The sequence below is a fragment of the Lithobates pipiens genome, unplaced genomic scaffold (genome assembly GCF_037356315.1).
Source record: "Lithobates pipiens isolate NorthernLeopardFrog02 unplaced genomic scaffold, aLitPip1_a1.2 Scaffold_18, whole genome shotgun sequence".
NCBI lineage: Eukaryota > Metazoa > Chordata > Amphibia > Anura > Ranidae > Lithobates > Lithobates pipiens.
The window spans coordinates 376,227,686-376,246,915 of record NW_027507758.1 but is presented as its reverse complement, the minus strand read 5'-3'; the positions used below and the strand labels follow the sequence as shown (position 1 = coordinate 376,246,915).

The 19,230-nt window shown below is 44.2% G+C and overlaps 1 protein-coding gene across 2 annotated transcripts in view; it reads right to left on the bottom strand.

The window, feature by feature from the left end:
• Positions 1–19,230, bottom strand: part of CLCN2 (chloride voltage-gated channel 2) — a 521,510-nt gene that overhangs the window by 207,153 nt on the left and 295,127 nt on the right. For both annotated transcript variants that reach the window (XM_077487744.1, XM_077487745.1), the window contains exon 7: positions 9,073–9,151. In XM_077487744.1, the coding sequence (XP_077343870.1) occupies positions 9,073–9,151 (79 nt within the window). The remainder of the gene's footprint in view (positions 1–9,072; positions 9,152–19,230) is intronic.

Here is a 19,230-nt window from a genome sequence, read left to right as displayed (position 1 = left end):
GGGGGAATAACCGTCTGGTGTAAGTTGGCATGTGAGGAGGGGAGATAAGGGAATGCAGGGGTCGTAATACCCATGCGGCTATATTTAAGGGCACTGGGTGAATTGCATATCTTGGGTTGTGGCTGTACAGCATGTACATTCAGTAGTCTGATATTAGGACAATAATGTAAAACCTTGGAAGTCAACTTATTAGCCAGCATATAATTAACAGTGTAACATAGAGGAACTGCTGTAGGGGCAGATCAGTCTGAAACAGAAATATATGATTTTCAAACTGCAAGATAACCATAGAACGAGTATAACAGTAAAAACTCGGGTATAACCCGGTAATAAAGCTAAGTACAACACTTCTACTGGTAGTTCTATATCATTGATAGTGTAAAATAGAACAAGATATATATTTCTTCCTCTAATATAGTCAGGATGCGGGAAAAAGAAAAGAAAAGAAGAGAGAAATAAAAATAAAAAAATTGTATATAAAAAACAATATAAGAAATATATATATATATATATATAAAAAAAAAAGGAAGAAAGCACACAGGGGAAGAGGATAGGGAGGAGAGGGCGGGGTCGCTTCCCAAGAGCAGATAACCTGGTATGTTCTGTATACCTACAGGGGTCCTTATAAGAGGAAGTTCGTGTGTCATCCATATGAGGTTAAGCCCGTTTGGAACAGTCACTGTAAAGATCGTGAGAGTCCAGAGATCTTGTTGAGCAAGTCTAGGCGAGACAGGTATCAGCTACCTTTTGTTGAAAGGGGTTTTGTGAGGTAAAGTAGGTCATTCGATGGCTATTGCATAGTCTGCATGACCTTTATTAGTCTCAATCGGATCCTGCAAGCAATGGATATCAGGGAAGTAACCTGCTTTGTAAAGCACAAGTGGTGAGCCAGAGGGTGGATCAGAGGAGTAGAAGACCTATCTCTGGATGTCAAGGAGACGATTCGTGGTGGACATGAATCATGTCTATTTTTAACGTCGGACTCATCAGAAAGGTGCAGATCAAGAAACCGGGCACTGGTGTTAGCGACCGTGGAGATGAAATCAGGTGCGAGGGTCAAGAGCAAATATGATGCTAAGTATAAAGACCCTAAAGCAGTCGAGGTGATCTGGATATAGTACATAAGTTTGTGGTACCTACTGAAGTCCTGTTGACAGCAAACAATGTTGAATGGGTCCAGAGTATGCAGGAGACCCCAAAGTATGATTTAAAAAAAAAAAAAAAAAAAAAAAAAAAAAAGGGGGGGGGGGTGGGGAAGTTATTTTGCCCGCATCAGTTTGTTGGTAGGATAGAAATGGCTTGAAAGGGATCTAACGATCTCTACGAGCTCTTCTTGGTAGTGGGGCAGCCGTAGGGCTGTGTTGTGGTGGATATGAGGTTGCATGAGGACTCAGTCTCGCGATGGATGGAGAGCGGCGTCTCCTAAAGTGAGAGGCCTGTGTATCCATGCAATCTTCATTCAGTACCTTGGAAGTTGGAGCGGAGGTGTAAAATTCTGCATACTAATTCGGTACCGCTGTGAATGGAATATCCAGGGCTTGACAAAAGGAATCTAAATCATCAGGGTTCCTAAGCACTAATGTACGGCCGCGGTATGTTGCAGTCAACGCAAAGGGAAATTTCCATCGGTATGGTATGCCTTTAGCTTGTAGTACTTCCAGTAGAGGGCGCAAATCCTTTCTATGCCGCAAAGTTATGGCTGATAGATCTTGGTAAATGGTAATCTTGCATCCATCATATTCCAGTGGTCCTTTGAGTCTTGCCTGTTTTAAAATATCTTCTTTTAATTTGTAATCATTGATATAACAAATTATATCCCTAGGGGGATCGGATTCCCTACCACGTGGTCTGAGGGCTCTATGGATACGTTCCATTTCAATGATGTCTGTGGCTGGTTTCTCTAATAAGGCATTGAATAGAGGTGATACTGTAGAGGTTAATTGAGAGTTATCCACACTCTCAGGCAGACCTCTCACTCTCACGTTGTGCCTTCTCCCCGTTATCAAGATCTTCAATATGCCTTTGCATATCTCTCAAGTGGGCTGTGTGAGAATTCAGTACAGTGGTGACCTTCCGCAGCACAGACTGTTGAACAGCTGTTTTCTTCTCCACCTCCTGCACTCTTCCCGCCATTGCCTGTAGTTCATAGCGGAGGTCCGTGATCGCGGCGGTGAAGGTGTCTTTGATGTTGGAAGCCACCGCTCGGAGGTCTTGGATGTGCGGTAGCTGGCACTAGAACGATCTCGTCGTGCGCTTGTGAGGCTGCTGAGGAGACGGTCGCCATATTGGCTCTCTGAGTCCGGAATAGCTCCGGGATGTTATGGCCGCTGCGGATCCTATTACCTCTCAGGGATCTCGATCGTGAGGCAGAATTATTGCGGGATGCCGTCCCCATACTCTGAAGCTCAGAAGAGAGGGTAAGTGTCCCGTGATAGCTGAAAGAAGGCTATAGTCTGACGGAGGTGGTGAGTTAAGCGGCCATCTCTCTTCAAGGCAAGCCACGCCCCTGCCAAGTTAACACTTTTACTCCCTGTCAGTGTCACCAAGTACAGTGTACAGATTTTTTTACTGATCACTGTATAGGTCTCAATTGTGCTAAATAGCGTTAGCGACAGTTCACGTCAGTCCCAGATAGGGATATATATTGCAGGACCCTAAACCTAAAAGTTTTAACCCTCTCATCACCCCCAGTTAACCCTTTCACTGCCTTGTCACAGTTTCATTAGTACAGTGTACAGATCCTTTTTCTGATAACTGTATTAGTGTCACAGATGACGCTAGTTAGCGTCAGCGTCCATCCCTGATAGCGTCAGGGTTCCACCACATATTCACTAATACATTTTAACCCTTTGATTGTCAGTAACACACACATCTCCATTACTAGTATAGTGTCTGAACGGATCAATCTCTTTGATCTAATCAGAACTTTACTAGCATCCAATAGTATAGTGTTCCAAAAACATGGCGTCAGCAGGATCAGCCCCAACACCTGCATTTAGCTCCTCCGCCCTTCACAAACAAGTGCAGTATCAGTAGACCACTGTCACTTCCAATACAGTACACAAAACCGCAGTGTTAGCAAATTCAGGCCTGATCTCTGCAGGCACTAGCAGTTCATTTTTTGTATCAGTTCAAACAGTCCTTGACAACCAGGTGCTTTTTTACCTGTGAGTCACACTAGGTACCTATAAATTTATTGGCCAAAATGTCAAAATGAAAGGTACACTAGTTAAGAAGTCTACAGGATACCGGGCATGACAGAATCGGGCTTAGTATATGAACCTATAGAGGGCATCGACACCCTGACCTAGTTCTGATGACAGAGTAGAGATCCCTGCTAAGGTCAGGCATACCCAACCATGTTCCCCTGAGGTGGAACAATCACATGGTTCTCGTATGGAGCAGAGTGCCGGTACTAGTGCCACTCTACCTTCTGGTTAACTGGCGAGCACCAGCGGCCTAGTACATTCTGGTTGTAGACAAACCAGCACTGCAGTAACACATGGTGACATGGCAAGTCCCATAAGTGCAGTTCAAGCTGGTGTGATGGCTAGCACAAGTAGTGTCTCACAGCCACCAAGAAATCAAATGCAGGCCCATAGAGCCCTTTCTGATGCGATTGCAAATCTTGATTGGCAGCCCATCACTTCTGCAGTGCCCATACTTCGCTGGCCAACCCGGAATTCAGGTGGAAACAGCTAATTTAACTCCCTTGGTTTTTTTTGTGTTTTTCACAGAAGATCTGTACAGATCTATTGAGGACCAAAGCAATTTATATGCCGATCAATTTATTGCTGCAAAACCAAATTCGACCCTTGCCAGGCAATTCGCATGGAAACGTATCACTGTTTCTGAATATAGAACCTTTCTGGGCGTTACAAAAAAAAGTGAGTTGCAGTAATATTGGTCCACTGACCCAATTCGCCATATGCCCGTGTTCTCTGTTGCCATGGTCAGGACTAGATATGAGCAAATCTTGCGGTTTATGCACTTCGACAATGAACTCTGACGTCCTCGGGGGTGACAGTGGATATGATCGGCTCCACAAAATTCAGCCCCTCGTAAATCACTTGAGCCAAAAATTTGCAGCCTTGTATATCCCCAAACAAGTTGTCTGCATAGAGGAGTCTCTGATTACGTTTTCTTCAGCCAGGGCTGAAATAACCGTTGGGGACTTAAATAGTCCGCCTGCCAATTCTCTACTCCCGGAAAATAAAAACTGCTGATAGGCATGGGACATTCTTTTCTGCCAAAGTTAGAATCTAGTTCACCTCTCTCTGACCTGAGAGTCTTTTGGTGCCCCCTTGGTGATTGATATATGCCACAGCCGGATTGGATCCTGACAGGACAATTCTTTAACCTGGAAGTCCGGGTTCTCAGAGCCAGATACACTACCTGAATCTCTAGGATGTTGATGGGCAAGGCTCTTTTGGTTTTGTCCCCGGACAGTCGTCTTCTCTAGTACTGCTCCCCAGCCTGAAAGGCTGGCATCTGTCCTTACTACTTTCCAGATAATCGGTCTGAAGGACATTCCCTTCAGCAGGTTCCAAGTTGGTAACCACCAACTGAGGCTTTGGGACACTCTTGGGGACAGCCGCATTGGCAAATCCAAAGCTTGAATCGCCTTGTACCAAGCGTTTTGTAACAATCTTGAATGGAATTGGAATAGGGAACTGCTTCGAATGAAGCTACCATCTTTCCTAACAACCTCATGCAAAGGCGAATGGAGGGATTTATCTTTGACCTGAACATCCTCTTGTATGGAGCTGATCCTTGTGGGAAGCAAGAACACCCTTTCCTGGGCTCCGTCTATGATTAGGTCCAGATACTCCAGCCTTTTTAGTGGCTTTAAGGAGGATTTCTTTAGGTTGAGAATACAACCCAGACTCTCCAGGTAACTGCTTGTAGTGGCTACATCTTGCTTCAAGTGAGCCATCGGCTGGTTTATTAACAATAAATCATCTAAGTAAGCTAAGACAGTTATGCCCTGTGCCTTTAACCTGGCTAGATGTGGGGCTAGTACTTTTGTGAATACCTGAGGTGCTGTAGTCTTCCTTTGTGCCTGGGTTTGACCCTGAGGTCTTCCTTTAGAGTTTGACGGTGGAGGCCGTCACCTCTGCCTAGAGGTGGATGCACCTGGCGCAGGAAAAAAAGTGCATTTAAATGAAGGACGTTTATATTTTCTTTTGAGGGGCAAATTGTTTGGATGTATATATCCAAACTCTCACCAAATAGTCGTTCTCCCTTAAAGGGAAAACTAGTTAAAAGGTTCTTGCAAGGCGCTTCAGCTGACCAACCCTTTAACCAAAGGGTCCTTCACATGTGTACTAGTACAAGCGCAAGGCGAGAAGCCTGATGAATAGAATCCTTCATAGCATCTATGGCAAAGCATAATGCTTTTGGTAGCTCGGCCAACTCCCGGGCCTGTTGTGCAGGGAGCTCGTTAAGAGCATCTATGAACTGGTCTTTTTAGGACTGACATATGCCTATAGCTGCAATTGCAGGCCGAGTCACGTTCCTCGGTAAGGAAAAAGAGGATTTTAACAGACCTTCCAACTTCTTATCTGTTGGATCTTTAAGCATATGCACATTGTCCACTGGACAAGTTAAACTTTTATTCACTTTGAAAATTGCAGCATCTGCTGGAACTTTCCATTTCTTTGTGAATTTTCCTCCATAGCATAGAGAATTGAGAATCTCTTCGGAGGGGAAAAATGCTTATCCGGATGATCCCATTCAGTATAAATAAGCTTTTCTAGTAATGCGTGGATGGGAAATGCATGCAAAGGCTGTAAAGGTTTCAGGGAACCCAGAGAGGAGACCGGACCTTCAGCTAACCCTGTTGGGGGTAGCATGAAAGCACAGCGAACCATTTCAGTAAGGCTCTGTACTTCAGTTTGTGAAGCCGAAACATCAAGTATTTCCTCTGCAGAGGAATAACCAGCCTGTCTTTCCTCTAGATTAGCTGAGGGTAATACTGCATCTTGCTTCCACAATTCCCTTGGACCCTCCACTGTTTGTAAAGAGTTTAATGTGGGGGAGGGGGATCTAGGATGCTTCCTATCCACCTGGATAGAGGATGCGATTAAAGATGCTAATCTTCCTTCTAAGCCCTGCAGGGCTGAGGAAAATGCATCTTCAGTAACGTATATATAGGGGCTGAAGTGTGTAAAGCAGTTGCAGCACCGCTAACTTCCAATGACTCACCCTGGCTTGCCATGTCTGGTAACTCTGGAGAGGAGGACAGGGTTTCCCAGCGCCTGGGGGTGGCTTAGGTACCTTTACAGTAGCTCTGGAAGTCATAGTGCAAAGCGCAACAGCAGAGGTAACTATATTTTATATATATATATATATATATATATATATATATATATATATATATATATATATATATATATAATTTATTTATTTTTTATTTGCTTTGACAACAGTTTTAACAAGAAAACAATATCACCGTAGGATCAGTTTTAAAATGCTGATAACAATAGTGTTTTCCTGTACTGGAAACGCCTGTTTTACACCCCTTATGTGACCACATCCTGCCTCCGACATACTCTTCGCCGCTCAGCCTGGCCGCTGATTGGCTAGAGTGGATGGATTGAAAGCAGCGCATCCATTGGCTCGCACTGCTGTCAATCACATCCAATAATTCTGCGTGCCCGGGGGTGGGGCCGAGTGATACAGTGAGCGGCTATAGCCGCCGGCTGTATCACGGGAGCGCGCCCCGCAAGTGCTTCTCACCATGCGAGGGGGTTCACATGAACGGGAGAAGTACTTGCTGGGGGAAGCCGTGACAGCAGCCGAGGGACCCCAGAAGAGCAGGTTTGGGGCCACTCTGTGCAAAACGAGCTGCACAGTGGAGGTAGGTATAACATGTTTGTTATTTATAAATTTCTTTAAATTAACTTTACAACCCCTTTAATTCCTCTAGAAGAGGGACACCATTTGTTCCTAACAACCCCACTCTGGCTGCTGGGACCACACATGGGCCGTTATAGCCAGACACAGAGCTGCTGAAAGCATCGTATTTAAGGTATGTGTAACTTACTCCCTCTAGAGGAGACATTTTAATGGCATAAGTTTTTAAAAATATGGAAGGAAAGGCTTAGGAACCTTTTACAGTTCCTAGTCTCTTCCCTTACCTTTTCTTCACTGCAGGATATTGTTGATTTAACAGACAGATCCAAATTTCAACCATCATGGCGGGCAGCGTAGTTAAACCTTCAAAGACCGGGTCCCTTTTAATAGGGGTTCCACTCCTTTGTACCTGTATAGCACCCCTCAGGAACAGCTTTAGGTAATGTATCAAGACCAAAAAGACTCCTGGTTCCTAGAGTCCAATTCTCAGAGAGAAGCTTTACAGGCAAAACCTTGTTCTTGAATCGAGGTCAAGGTAGCATCCTATGGCCTCAGTGGCAAGGATGGATCGGGTTATGGAAGTCTTTTAAATCCAGCATGGATCCCTCCCTGGAGCTCCTCAGAGCACATCTTCACTTGTGACCAACACCTTTAGACACTGGCGAAAAAACTACTCCTGGGAGGAGGGGTACTCCTGGGAGGAGGAGGAGAAGGGGTTATATAGGGGAGTCAAATTCCTGTATTGGTTATACCAGTGTCAACACCTGAAGGTAGGCCCATAACCCATCAAGTAAATACTTGAGGCTCTGTGTCCTACAATGTACGATAAAGCAATATGGGTTTCTTGACTTGGTTGTTCAAAAATATACTTGCAGATTTAGGTAAAATTATCACATCAAAGTAAATTTAACTACACACACTATATTTTAACGTGTCTAGGGGACTGAGACTGGTTATTGCAGCTTTATAGACCCTAAGATGTAAATATTCAGTGCCATTTCATTTTATAAATAAAATACAGCTAGTACTTCTCTCGACTTCTGTGGGTCAAAAAGATACAAGTCAAGTCACCGTGATGACCTGCAGCAGTAGTAAACACATCACTTAGGCCTCATTCACATGGGCATTGATGTCATATACTGTGGCCATTGGCTGCACAGACACAGCTGCTCATCCTAATGTGATGGACATGCCACATTAGGACGAGTGCTTGTGTCTGTGCAGCCAATGCATCCTGATAAACTTACCTGAATGCAGTACCTGGAGTCTAGAGAGCATGAAAAAAATGGTTTGTTCACAGCAAATGGGCCTTAGCACCCATGTGAACTGGGCCTTACAGCATTTCAGTGGCAGTAACATGAACAATCCATCTAGTATAGTTCGAAAGGAAGCTTCATGTAAAATATGCACATTCCATTGCCATAATATCAACTAATCTCAGTAATAAATCGGCTTCACAAAATAGGCTCTTACAGTCTACAAGCTGGTCATCTACTAGAAGAAAAACAGAATTAATAACCTGTATGTGAGACCAACTGACCCAGAGGCAGGCAGCTTTCCTAGAAAGAGCTCAGACAGTCATGCATTAAGTATTATGCTAAACTGAAGATATTGTGTTTGACAATGCTCAGCATAAGCACTGCTGGTTATAATATGCTTTGCTAGTATATAGGGATAAAAATTATATGCTTCAAAACACAGTATTAAAATTCCCAAGACACTTGTCTTGCCTCAAAACCCCTACGTACAAATTCTGTTAACTTTAACAAGAAGCCCCTTCTACTTACATGCCAAAACCAAGGTCATGTGTGACATTTGCTATGGAAAAGTAAGAAGTCCTTTTTAAATATGTGCAAATGAACGTAGATGCTTTTTTTGCTCTGGGCAAAAAACAAAACAAAACAAAAACTGGGCCCTATTTTACTTTTAGCTTTGAGCTCTAAAATTAAGAAGCCTATGCTTAAAAAAAAAAGAACATACTTCAATGCAAACAGAGTAAAAGAACAGCATAATCCTGATATATTGGTTTGTTACACTGATTATTACATAACTGTAACTGATGGCTCCCACACATGTATTTCAAGCAGCCCTCCCACACAACCTCCTGATCATACATCTCACAATTTATACACACCCACCACTTACACACACTTCAAGAATCCTTTACACTGCTTAATATTCCTCTTGTCCCTACTTCCCACACAGTCCTCTTACCTCCAATAGGAGCAGCAAAGCAGCATCCAACTCCAACAGCGCAGGCTGCTGCCAACATCTCAATGTTACGAGACTCATTCTAATGAATAAGAAATATTGTTAAGAGTGCCATAAATATGTAGCCTAGTGCACAGAATCAGACCTACCCATGCCAAGCAGAAAACTGCAACAGATTAAGCTACACAGAGCCAGATTACATATGGGCTGGTTATATCATACCATATACTACTTATATAACTGCAAAATAGCTGTACAAAAATACCAAATAAAAAGTGAACTGACATTAAAAATTGCAGTTCCAAAAGTAAAAGCAGGGACATAATTGTGCTAGGCTTACTTGACAACAGTGCTAAGACAAATCATGTGAAATATCTAGTCATTTTAGCTTTTCATAGTCATCCAAATTGACAGTACTCTCACTGCTGAAGCAAAGTTCTGACTTCCATGAATACCTGCACATCAGTGGTATTTGTGCCATGTAGGAGAATAAGCCCAGCTCAAAGCAGGCATCATTGACATCTGCACGCATTACAGGTGTGGTGGAAAACATGTCCAGTTTGCAGCTTTTTTGATGTGGCTTCCAGTAGACTTCAATGGTAACGCATTTAAAACATGCCTAAAAAGCACAATGCGCATATATTGCGCCACACCTGAAATGCACCTAAATGTGTAAGAAACAAGTTTCAGGATGAAACAGGCCCTAATGTATTATGACCCAGATACTGGGTAATTGACAACTGTAAAATGTTTTTGTCAGCATTAAAAAGGGAAACAATACAAATTTTTACTCGCCTGCAAATTCTGTATCTTGAAGTACAGCATAGATCACATGTTGGATATTCATAAACCTTAAAGCTACCATAGATGAGTCAGTTCTTTTTGTTCAACCAGCAGGCTGAATGATGAAAACTGACCTGATTCCCCATTCATACATTCGAGGTGGATGGGGGAAACCTCCCTGCTGTGTTTATTCTGGCAGTGGGGAGACCCCACTGCCGTCAGAATGTACTGATCAGTGCTGCATTCTATAGCCTTATGCAGACATTTTCCAAAAGGGTGATTGAAGAGAATTCGATCAAGAGACTGCTCTTCAACCACAGCTGCCATACATGGATCGGAAATTCGACAGTCCCCCCCTAAATCGGCTGAGTTTTGATTCACATATAACCAGCTTAAGCTAAAGGCTGCTACCTTCTACTGGCAAAAGCTTTGCTGGGCATGACCCCCGAGGCATTCTCCTATAACCCCACTTCACTCTGTTAGCCTTCAGATAAGGAAATTACAGGCAAGTCAAAATTCCTAGTATCTTAAACGTACAGTACAGGACACAGGCTGGATATTCATAGACCTTGGGGGGTCCCTAAGCAACGAAGCAGAGGCGTGGGCAACAACAAGGAAAACAGAACTGCGTAAACAGGCCCAACAAAACAATGTCAACAGTGTCAACAAGCCTAAAAAAGACAGCACGGAAAAAAAAAAAAAAAAAGACAGAGTGCAAGTGAAAAAACCTTGCGGCCTAAGGCTGCATCTGCAGAGGCCTGGACAGCCACCTGGTAGAACATAAATCAAGTATAAACCCAAAGATAGAAGCAGGGAAGAGAAAACCAGATTCCAAAGAAACACAGGGTGATGTAATGGATGTTTGGTCTGTGAGACACCTTAAAGTCAAGTGGTTCTAAAGCCTAAACATTTCTTACCTTAATAAATTCCAAGCAGTAAAGTAAAAATGTTTAGGCAGCAGTATGCTCCCCCCCCCCAACCATTATACTTACGAGTCCTCACTCAATCCAGCGCTGTGCCTGTCTGTAGAGGCTCTCTGCCTTTTCCCTGCTCTAAAAGGTTTTGTTGAGGCAGCAGGAGTTATTGGCTTCCGCTGCAGTAAGTCAAATCCTGTGATGAGGGAGCGAGGGGTGGCACTGTCTATGGACACGAGCAGCGAGGTTTGGGATTGAACCTGCAAGTGGGCCACCATAGGAAGCAACTTACTATGGTGGCACACCTAGAAAATAGAATTTTTAAAATAGCTTTCCTGTAAAATCCTTTTCTTTGATGTACATCAGGAGACACAGTGCCATAGTAATAACTAAGTGGGTTATATCGGCGTATCAGATGCTGGACACTGGCACGCCCCTTAAGGCGTGAACCTCCCCCATATAAACCCTCCCATTACTGGGAGTCATCAGTTTTGTAGCCAAGTGATCAAATAAGAAGTAGTGAGGGACCTCTGTGTCCCCTGATGTCCAAAGAAAAGGATTTTACAGGTAAGCTGTTTTAAAAATCCTATTTTCTTTTCTTACATCAGGGGACACAGAGCCATAGTAATAACTATGTGGGATGTCCCATAGCAATGGCAACTGAAGGGGGGAGACAGAATCAAGGAAACAGGAGGCCACAGGACTCATACTGCAGCCTGCGGTGTATGCTGTGCCCAAAGGCAATATCCTCATGACCTTTAATATCGATTTGATAAAATCGGATAAATGTCTGCACCGAAGACCAAATTGCGGTCTTACAGATCTGAGCCATAGAGGCCTGATGATGCGCCACCCAAGAGGCACTAATCGCCCTGGATGAGTGTAATCTTAATCTGAGAATGAAGAATTTTCTTCTTTAAGCTGAAGCTTGATCAATCACTTGACAAACCCATTTAGAAAATAGTGCATCTTGACGCTGCCTGTCCATATCTTGGACCCTCTAGCAGTACAAACAAAACCTGTGTTTTGCAAACCTGAGCGGTCGCCTTTAAGTAGATTCTGATCGCTCTTACTACATCAAGAGACTGTAGTGCTTTCTCTTCCCCAGATTAAGGCTTCTGGGGAGAAAGAAGGAAGAATATCTTGGTTTAAACGAAAACCTGTTACCACTTTTGGTAAGAATTCAGGGAGGAGGACATCAAACCACCTCATCCTTATGCATGATGAAATATTGCTCTTACAAGACAGAGCCGTTAGTTCTGCTACTCTTCTAGCAGAAGAAATGGCAAGCAAAAGAGTTTATATTTCTTATCAAAGAACCAAGAGAATTTCTTGTAAGGTTCAAACGGCTGATTCAGCAAAGCCGAAAAGACCAATTTTAAATACTAAGGATGTAGCGGTGCCTTGATAGTAGGATAAACCGTGTTACCCCCTGAATAAGATACACATCAAGAGTGGGAAGCAAGAGGCCATAGGAAAAGACATCGACACGGCCTAGATCTGGCTCTTGATAAGAGTCAAGGCCAGCTTGATTTCAGATCCAATATGCAGGAACCCTGCCTATTGACATACTTCCTGGGGTGCCAACCCTTGGATCTATACCAAGAAACCTATGCCTTCCAGAGTCTATAGTAAGTGATTCTGGAACCCAGCTTCCTGACATTAGTCAAAGTAGACACTACTGAAGGAGATCACCCACGATATTTTATAGAGTGAGATTCAACAGTCAAAACTGTTAAACTCCTTGTCCGTAAAGTAGGATGAAATACCAGACCTTGTGCAAGAAGGTCTGGCTATAATGGACTTCCAAAGGACTTCTACTGCCCTCTTTATGATCTCGATAAATTAAGATCTTCTGGGACCCGGCTGGGGCCACCAGAATCACCTCCTTCTGCTCCTGTTTAACCCTGTGGAGAAGGCACGGAAGTAGCAGAGCTGGAGGAAATGCATAGATCAGTGAGAACTGATCCCCTGGTAAGACTAATGCGTCTGTTCCGCCTGCTAGCGGACCCCTTGTTTGACATAAAGCTGTCGACCTTATTAATGAATCTGGACGCGAATAGGTCCATGTCCGGAGTACTCCATCTGACATATCGCTAGGATGATGTCGGGGTGAGAGATCATTCTCCCGGAAATAATTTTTGGTGTCTCAAGTAGTACGCCTGAAATATTAAAATTGGCGATAGGCAAGGAGTGTTGTGTTCTGCCAAAGCTAGATCATTATTCACCTCTTTTTGGGCTTCAAGACTTCTCGTGCCTCCCCTGGTGATCGACGCAAGCCCCCGCCGTGGCTCCGTCAGACTGAATCCTGTCAGGACAGTACCGTAATCTGACCGCCAAGATTCTATGGCCAGATGTACTGCCTGAAACATGTAAAGTTGATAGGCAAGGTCCTCTAACCTGGACCATCTCCCCTGGACAGAATCTTCTTCCAGGGCTGCTGCCCAGCCTAGAAGGCTGGCATCTGTTAACACCTTGCAGGATAAAGATTTTTCCCTCCTGCTGGATAACCACCAATTTAGGCTCTGACCTATGTTGGGAGCCAAGCGTATTGGAAACAAACAAGGCCTGAATCCACTTTATTCTAGACCGACAGGATGGTGTCTTGAAGCAGTCTTTGAATAAAACTGAGCATAAGGGACGGCCCTGAAGGAGGCCACCATTTCCCCTAAAAAATCTCCTGCAGCTGAATGAAGGAATTTTCCTTTATACTGATAAGTTGAATTAGTCCTACAATGGAACTGATTCATGTCTGGGGTAAGAATACCTTATTTTGTATGGTATCTATAACCAGCCCCCAAGTAACCTCCTTGATGGTTTTAAGGAGAATCTTCCTAGGCTGAAAATCCAACCTAGAGATTTTAGATATCTACAGCTGTTTCTAGACCTGAGACTGAATGTCTTTAATAGGCTAGGACCATTATGCCTTGAGCCCTTAACCTGGCTAAAGGAGGTGCCAGAATCTTTCAGAACACTCGTAGTGCGGTGGCTAAGCCAGATGGCAGTGCCACGATTGAAAAAATAATTTTATATTTCAAACCACAGAAATTTCTGGTAAGCGGGAAACTTTGACACAGAGATATGCAACTTCCCTCCTTGCAGGATGGACACAGCCGATCAAATTATGAAAGGTTCGGATGTTCAAGTGCTGATTCAGATCTCTGAGATCTAGAATGGGTCTTACCTCTGTGTTTGGCTCTGAGACCTTAAAATGTTTGCGCAAAAAAAAAAACCTTGTTTCACCAAGGGAATCTCTGATATCACGACTAGGATAACAGCTAATCCAGAGGCCAGAAAGACTTCTTTCCTTTCTTTTTTTTTCTCTGGAACCTTAGGAGCATTCTTTGAGGAGACGGACACTCTTGCATAAAGACTGCCACGTCAGCAGCCCCAAGGACCCCACAGGCAGCACCCAAACAGGACCCGAACCCCAGACCCTCAGATCAAAAGCCAACTAGGCCATCCGGGCTCTTGAAACTCTATATGTAACCTAGAGAAGAAAATCGCAGAAATACCTCTGCTCTTAGCATTGTCCCTGTCAGACTTTGAGAATCGCAGGACCTTTCCCCTCACCCGAACAAGTGGGGGTGCTCCTTCATGAGAAGGTCTTAGCATTCTGCTTTATGGGCTTTCTGCCCCCAAGATCCTGATGCTGCCCCTGGGGACTAAGGCATAGGAGAGGCTGCACGACTAAAGGAGAACTGTTTGAACCTCCTTTTACTGGTAAAGAGAGCTTTACCCCTTTTGGATGTACTTATCCACTCTAAATAGTCCTACCCCTGGAAGAGACACAGACTGGCTAAGGGTTTTCACCTGGTGCTTCAGCTGATCAATATTTCAGCCATGGACATCTACAAAAATGCACTAGTCCTAGTATAAGCCATAGGGCTTAAACGATCGAGTCCTTCATAGCATCTGTGAGACACAGTGCGTCAAATACACCAGCCCCTTCCCGGGCCTGCTGATCAGACAGAACTTTCAGGTATCTCACACCTGTTCCTTAACCCCTTGGAGTCCACATTCCAATGCATTGGTGTGACTCAAAATGTGCTCCACCAAAATAGTGGAGCAGACATTAAAGGGTTAATGTACTGAGCTATTCCAATTGCAGCCAGAACTGCAAAAGATATCTTGTCTTTAAAAGGAAAATCCAACCTTAACTTCCTGGATCCTTTAACATCAGTGCATTATCCACTGGACACGTGAGACTCTGCTCACTGAGGTGATTGCAGAATAGCTGGAACCCCCCCATTTCTTTTATAGAAATGTTCCCATTCAGAATACATAGCTATGCATGAATAGGAAAAACATCCCCAGGTGGGGGAGGTTCAAATGAACCCTATTAGAGGTGGATACTTCAAGAGCTTGTGCTGCCGGCAACAAAAGGGTTAAGGGAGTAGACAAACACCTGACTTGTGCGGCTACTCCCTCCCTGTTAGGATCCTCCGAAGAGGAAAAATAAGTATCTTCCAATATTTGGGAAGATCCACCTGATCCCCAGCCTCCTGTACCTCAACAAAAGGGCCCAGAGGACTAGATGGGAATCTGCTATGTGTAGTCCTACTATGGAGAGACATCATAGCAATAATCTTTTAAATGGTAGAAGAAAAAAACCTGTTTGTATGAAATACACAGGGATAGAGGTGTTCTACCCTTGACGGCTCATCTGACTGGACGTACTTTTCTTTTTACCTCTCAGGAGAGGAAGATCTTCTTTTGGAAGGATTTTTAGTTTGTTGTATACCATTAACCACTTAGAACCCTTAGAGGAGTTCCTGGTCCCTTGGTCACTCATAGCTTACAGTACAAAGCAGAGGCAGTAACAGCAAAAGAATGTTACACTTGCTAGGCTATAGTACAGTACAAAAGCTGTTAGCTATTAGTCCTAGCTATACACTACAATGTTGTCAACAAATGGAGAGGATGCCTGTGTCACCAAACCTGACCAGCAACCACTCTGCTCTGTCCCTCCACCGCCACACTGCAGCTTTTCCTGTATAGCTTAAATTACTACCTCCACGTGTGGCCGGCGACCCCGTGTGAAAATGGCCCCCCTTCCTCTTTCAACAGGGAAGTGTGTGAGCGCTGGCATTATGGCGGGCGGAGGGGGGTAAATCATCCGCCTGACGAGTGGCCGCGACCTGCCCAAAAAACTTTTTTTTCTTTAAAGAAAAAGAGGCAGCTGGCTGGCATTAAAAGGATCAAAAACCGCCAATCTGGGGGCCCAGGAAGTGATCAGAACCCTGCTTCGTACCTGAGGGTCTGAGCTGGCTTGAACAGAGAGGAGAATGGAGCTTCTGCTGTTTCCAGCGTCAGAATGCTCAATACAGCCTCCAGTGGTGACACAGACATGACATAACAACACAATACATGGGAGGAGAGATTCCTGAGAAAATCTCCCCTACCTTTCCTCGCAGCAGGGTTTATCAGAGATAAAAAACCCAATCGTCACCCTTCATGGTAGGCTCTGAGACCTTGAAAGGAAACCTTCAGGAACAGGGGTACACTCAGGTAATCCCACAATCCTGGACCTGCGAGAAGACCCTGCCAGTAAACTTTTATTGGCTTTACTACCAAAAAGTACTGGATCCCAGGGCCCAGCATTAAAAGCATTCGCAAGCAAAACCTTGTGTCTTCGGATGACGAGGCCCAGGTACCATTCATTTAGTCCATTATGGAGACATCAGAATGGATCCGGTCAGGGTGGCTGGCTCTCATCAAAGGATTACTGCCTGTGGAGCTCAGTACAACACATCCTTACACGTGCCCAATACCTTAGACACTGGCGGAAAAACTGAGGATTCCCAGTAATGGGAGGGGATATACGGGGGAAGTTCACGCCTTAAGGGGCGTGCCAGTGTCCAGCACCTGATACGCCGATATAACCCACATAGTTATTACTATGGCTCTGTGTCCCGTGATGTAAGAAAAGAAAAGGAGGGGGAGCCATGGGCACCTGTGAGGGCATGCGAGAAGGTTCGGGGCTGCTCTGTGCAAATCCATTGCACAAAGCAGGTAAGCATAAACCTATTTAAAAAAAATAAAAAAAGGAAGCCAAAAGGTTTCTAGAATAGAAAGATAAGGTCACAACCTATCTCTTAAAAAGTACTTAAAGTGGTTGTAAACCTCTGACATGAAAAATGAACAAAACATATCCCTCTATAGCAGTGATGGCAAACCTTGGCACCCCAGATGTTATGGAACTACATTTGCCATGATGCTCACCTATGCTGCAGAGTGCATGAGCATTATGGCAAGTAGTAGTTCCAAAACATCTGGGGTGCCAAGGTTCGCCATCACTGCTCTATAGTGTGTATTCAATCCAAAGCACCGAGGGTAATTTCTCACCGATATCTCTTTCCTCTGCATGAGTCACTGACAATCTATGCTGACACCACAGCCTTCAGGGAGACAGACAGGAGACAAGAACATGACAGGGAATGACTGTCTTTATGCTAGACCAACAGAATAAAGAACGTAAATTATAAAAACTACTGCGCCACCAATGAAACTTGGTGAGCTGCTAGCACTACAATTAGGAAAAAGTACAATGTGAATTGGTGATAAAGTGCAGCGCTAAATTAATGTATGTGCAAATATGTAAACAAAGTGACAGTGCAACACTATAATATAGTCAATGGCTGGCACCTGTAACATGTGTGAGAAATAATGGTGACATAAAAATAATTACACAAAGCAATCAATCGCAATGTCCATGAGACAATCTAAAAAGTGACACAAGTGAGTCCCAACATATGAACGTGCCTGCAAGTGAAGAATAGTTCATGAATGGTGGAAAATAGGTGATTTTCCTTTATGCAAAAGAGCCAAAAGAATAGAAAGAATTTCCTATGCTCCTTGGAAAGGGAAATCACCATGGAAAAAATTCCCCATCCAATGTGCGGCCACCACCAGTCAGGATGATCAGGTACTCTTACCAAATGTGGACTCTCTGCCAATAGCAAGGAGCCAGACAAGCGAAAACACCGAAGAGACTTGGACTTCACAGGAACCAGCATACAGGATGCACAGCAACACAGATCCAGCGTTACGAAAGTCTTAGGAATTTTGTGTAATTCTTTCAAACAACCAGCAGGTTGAAGTGGTCAGGCTGACTTGCAGAATGACCTCACATCTGAAGCGAGTTTCTCTGTAACCATCATCATCTGGGGATATGAGCCTCATATCCGACAATGGACAGGTAAGCCGCTTGTGTGCCTGGGATGCGGTTAGAATCAGATGCAAAAAAATAGGATTTTTATATACAGCTTACCTGTAAAATCCTTTTCTTGAAAGTAAATCACGGGACACAGGAGCTTCATTACATAGTGGGTTATATAGGCACCTCTGGTGATTGGACACTGGTTAACCCCCAATTAAGGAGAATTCCTCCCCTATATAACCCCTCCCATATGGGAGGCACCTCAGTTTTGTAGCAAAGCAATAAGAAACCACGTAAAACCCAAGAGGGGCGGGAGCCCTGTGTCCCGTGATGTACTTTCAAGAAAAGTATTTTACAGGTAAGCTGTATATAAAAATCCTATTTTCTTGATCATACATCACAGGACACAGGAGCTTCATTACATAGTGGGATGTCCCAAAGCAATGCTCAGATTGAGGGGAGGGAGACACAGATCATAATATATAGACCGCCAAGGACCGGAGGACCTAAACTGCAGCCTGCAGTACACTGCGCCCAAAGGCGATATCCTCTTGCCCTCTGACATCCACCTGATAGAATCTGGTGAATGTGTGGACTGATGACCAAGTTGCAGCCTTACAGATCTGAGCCAGGGAGGCCTGGTGATGCACTGCCCAAGAAGCACTTACAGCCCTAGTTGAGTGCGCTTTCACTTGAAAAGGAGGGATCTTCCCTTTAACACTATAGGCCTGAGAAATAATCTGTCTAATCCACCTTGAGAGAGTGGATTTTGATGCCGCCTGGCCCTTCCTAGGGCCTTCCGGCAAAATAAATAAGCAATCAGTTTTTCTTATCTGAGCAGTTGCCTGAAGATAGATACTGATTGCCCTTACCACATCCAAAGTGTGCAAAGATTCTTCTTCTGCGGACTGTGGGTCCAGAAAAAAGGAAGGTAGGATTAGATCTTGATTTAAATGGAATCCTGAAACCACCTTAGACAGAAAGGACCTGTTGGGACACATTACCACCCGATCCTTATGAATAATTAGATACGGCTCCTTGCTGGAGAGAGCTGCTAGTTCTGACACTCTTCTAGCCGAGGATATGGCTACCAAGAAAACCAATTTTTTAGTTAAAAGCACTAACGAAGCCTGATGCAAAGGTTCAAAAGGATGCCCCTGCAAAGCCAAGAGAACCAAATTCAGATCCCATGGGCATACCGGAGGTTTGACTGGCGGCCTTATCCGCATAGCCCCCTGGATGAAAGCCCGCACTAGGGAATGCGATGCAAGTGGCTTCTGAAAAAACACTGAAAAGGCTGAA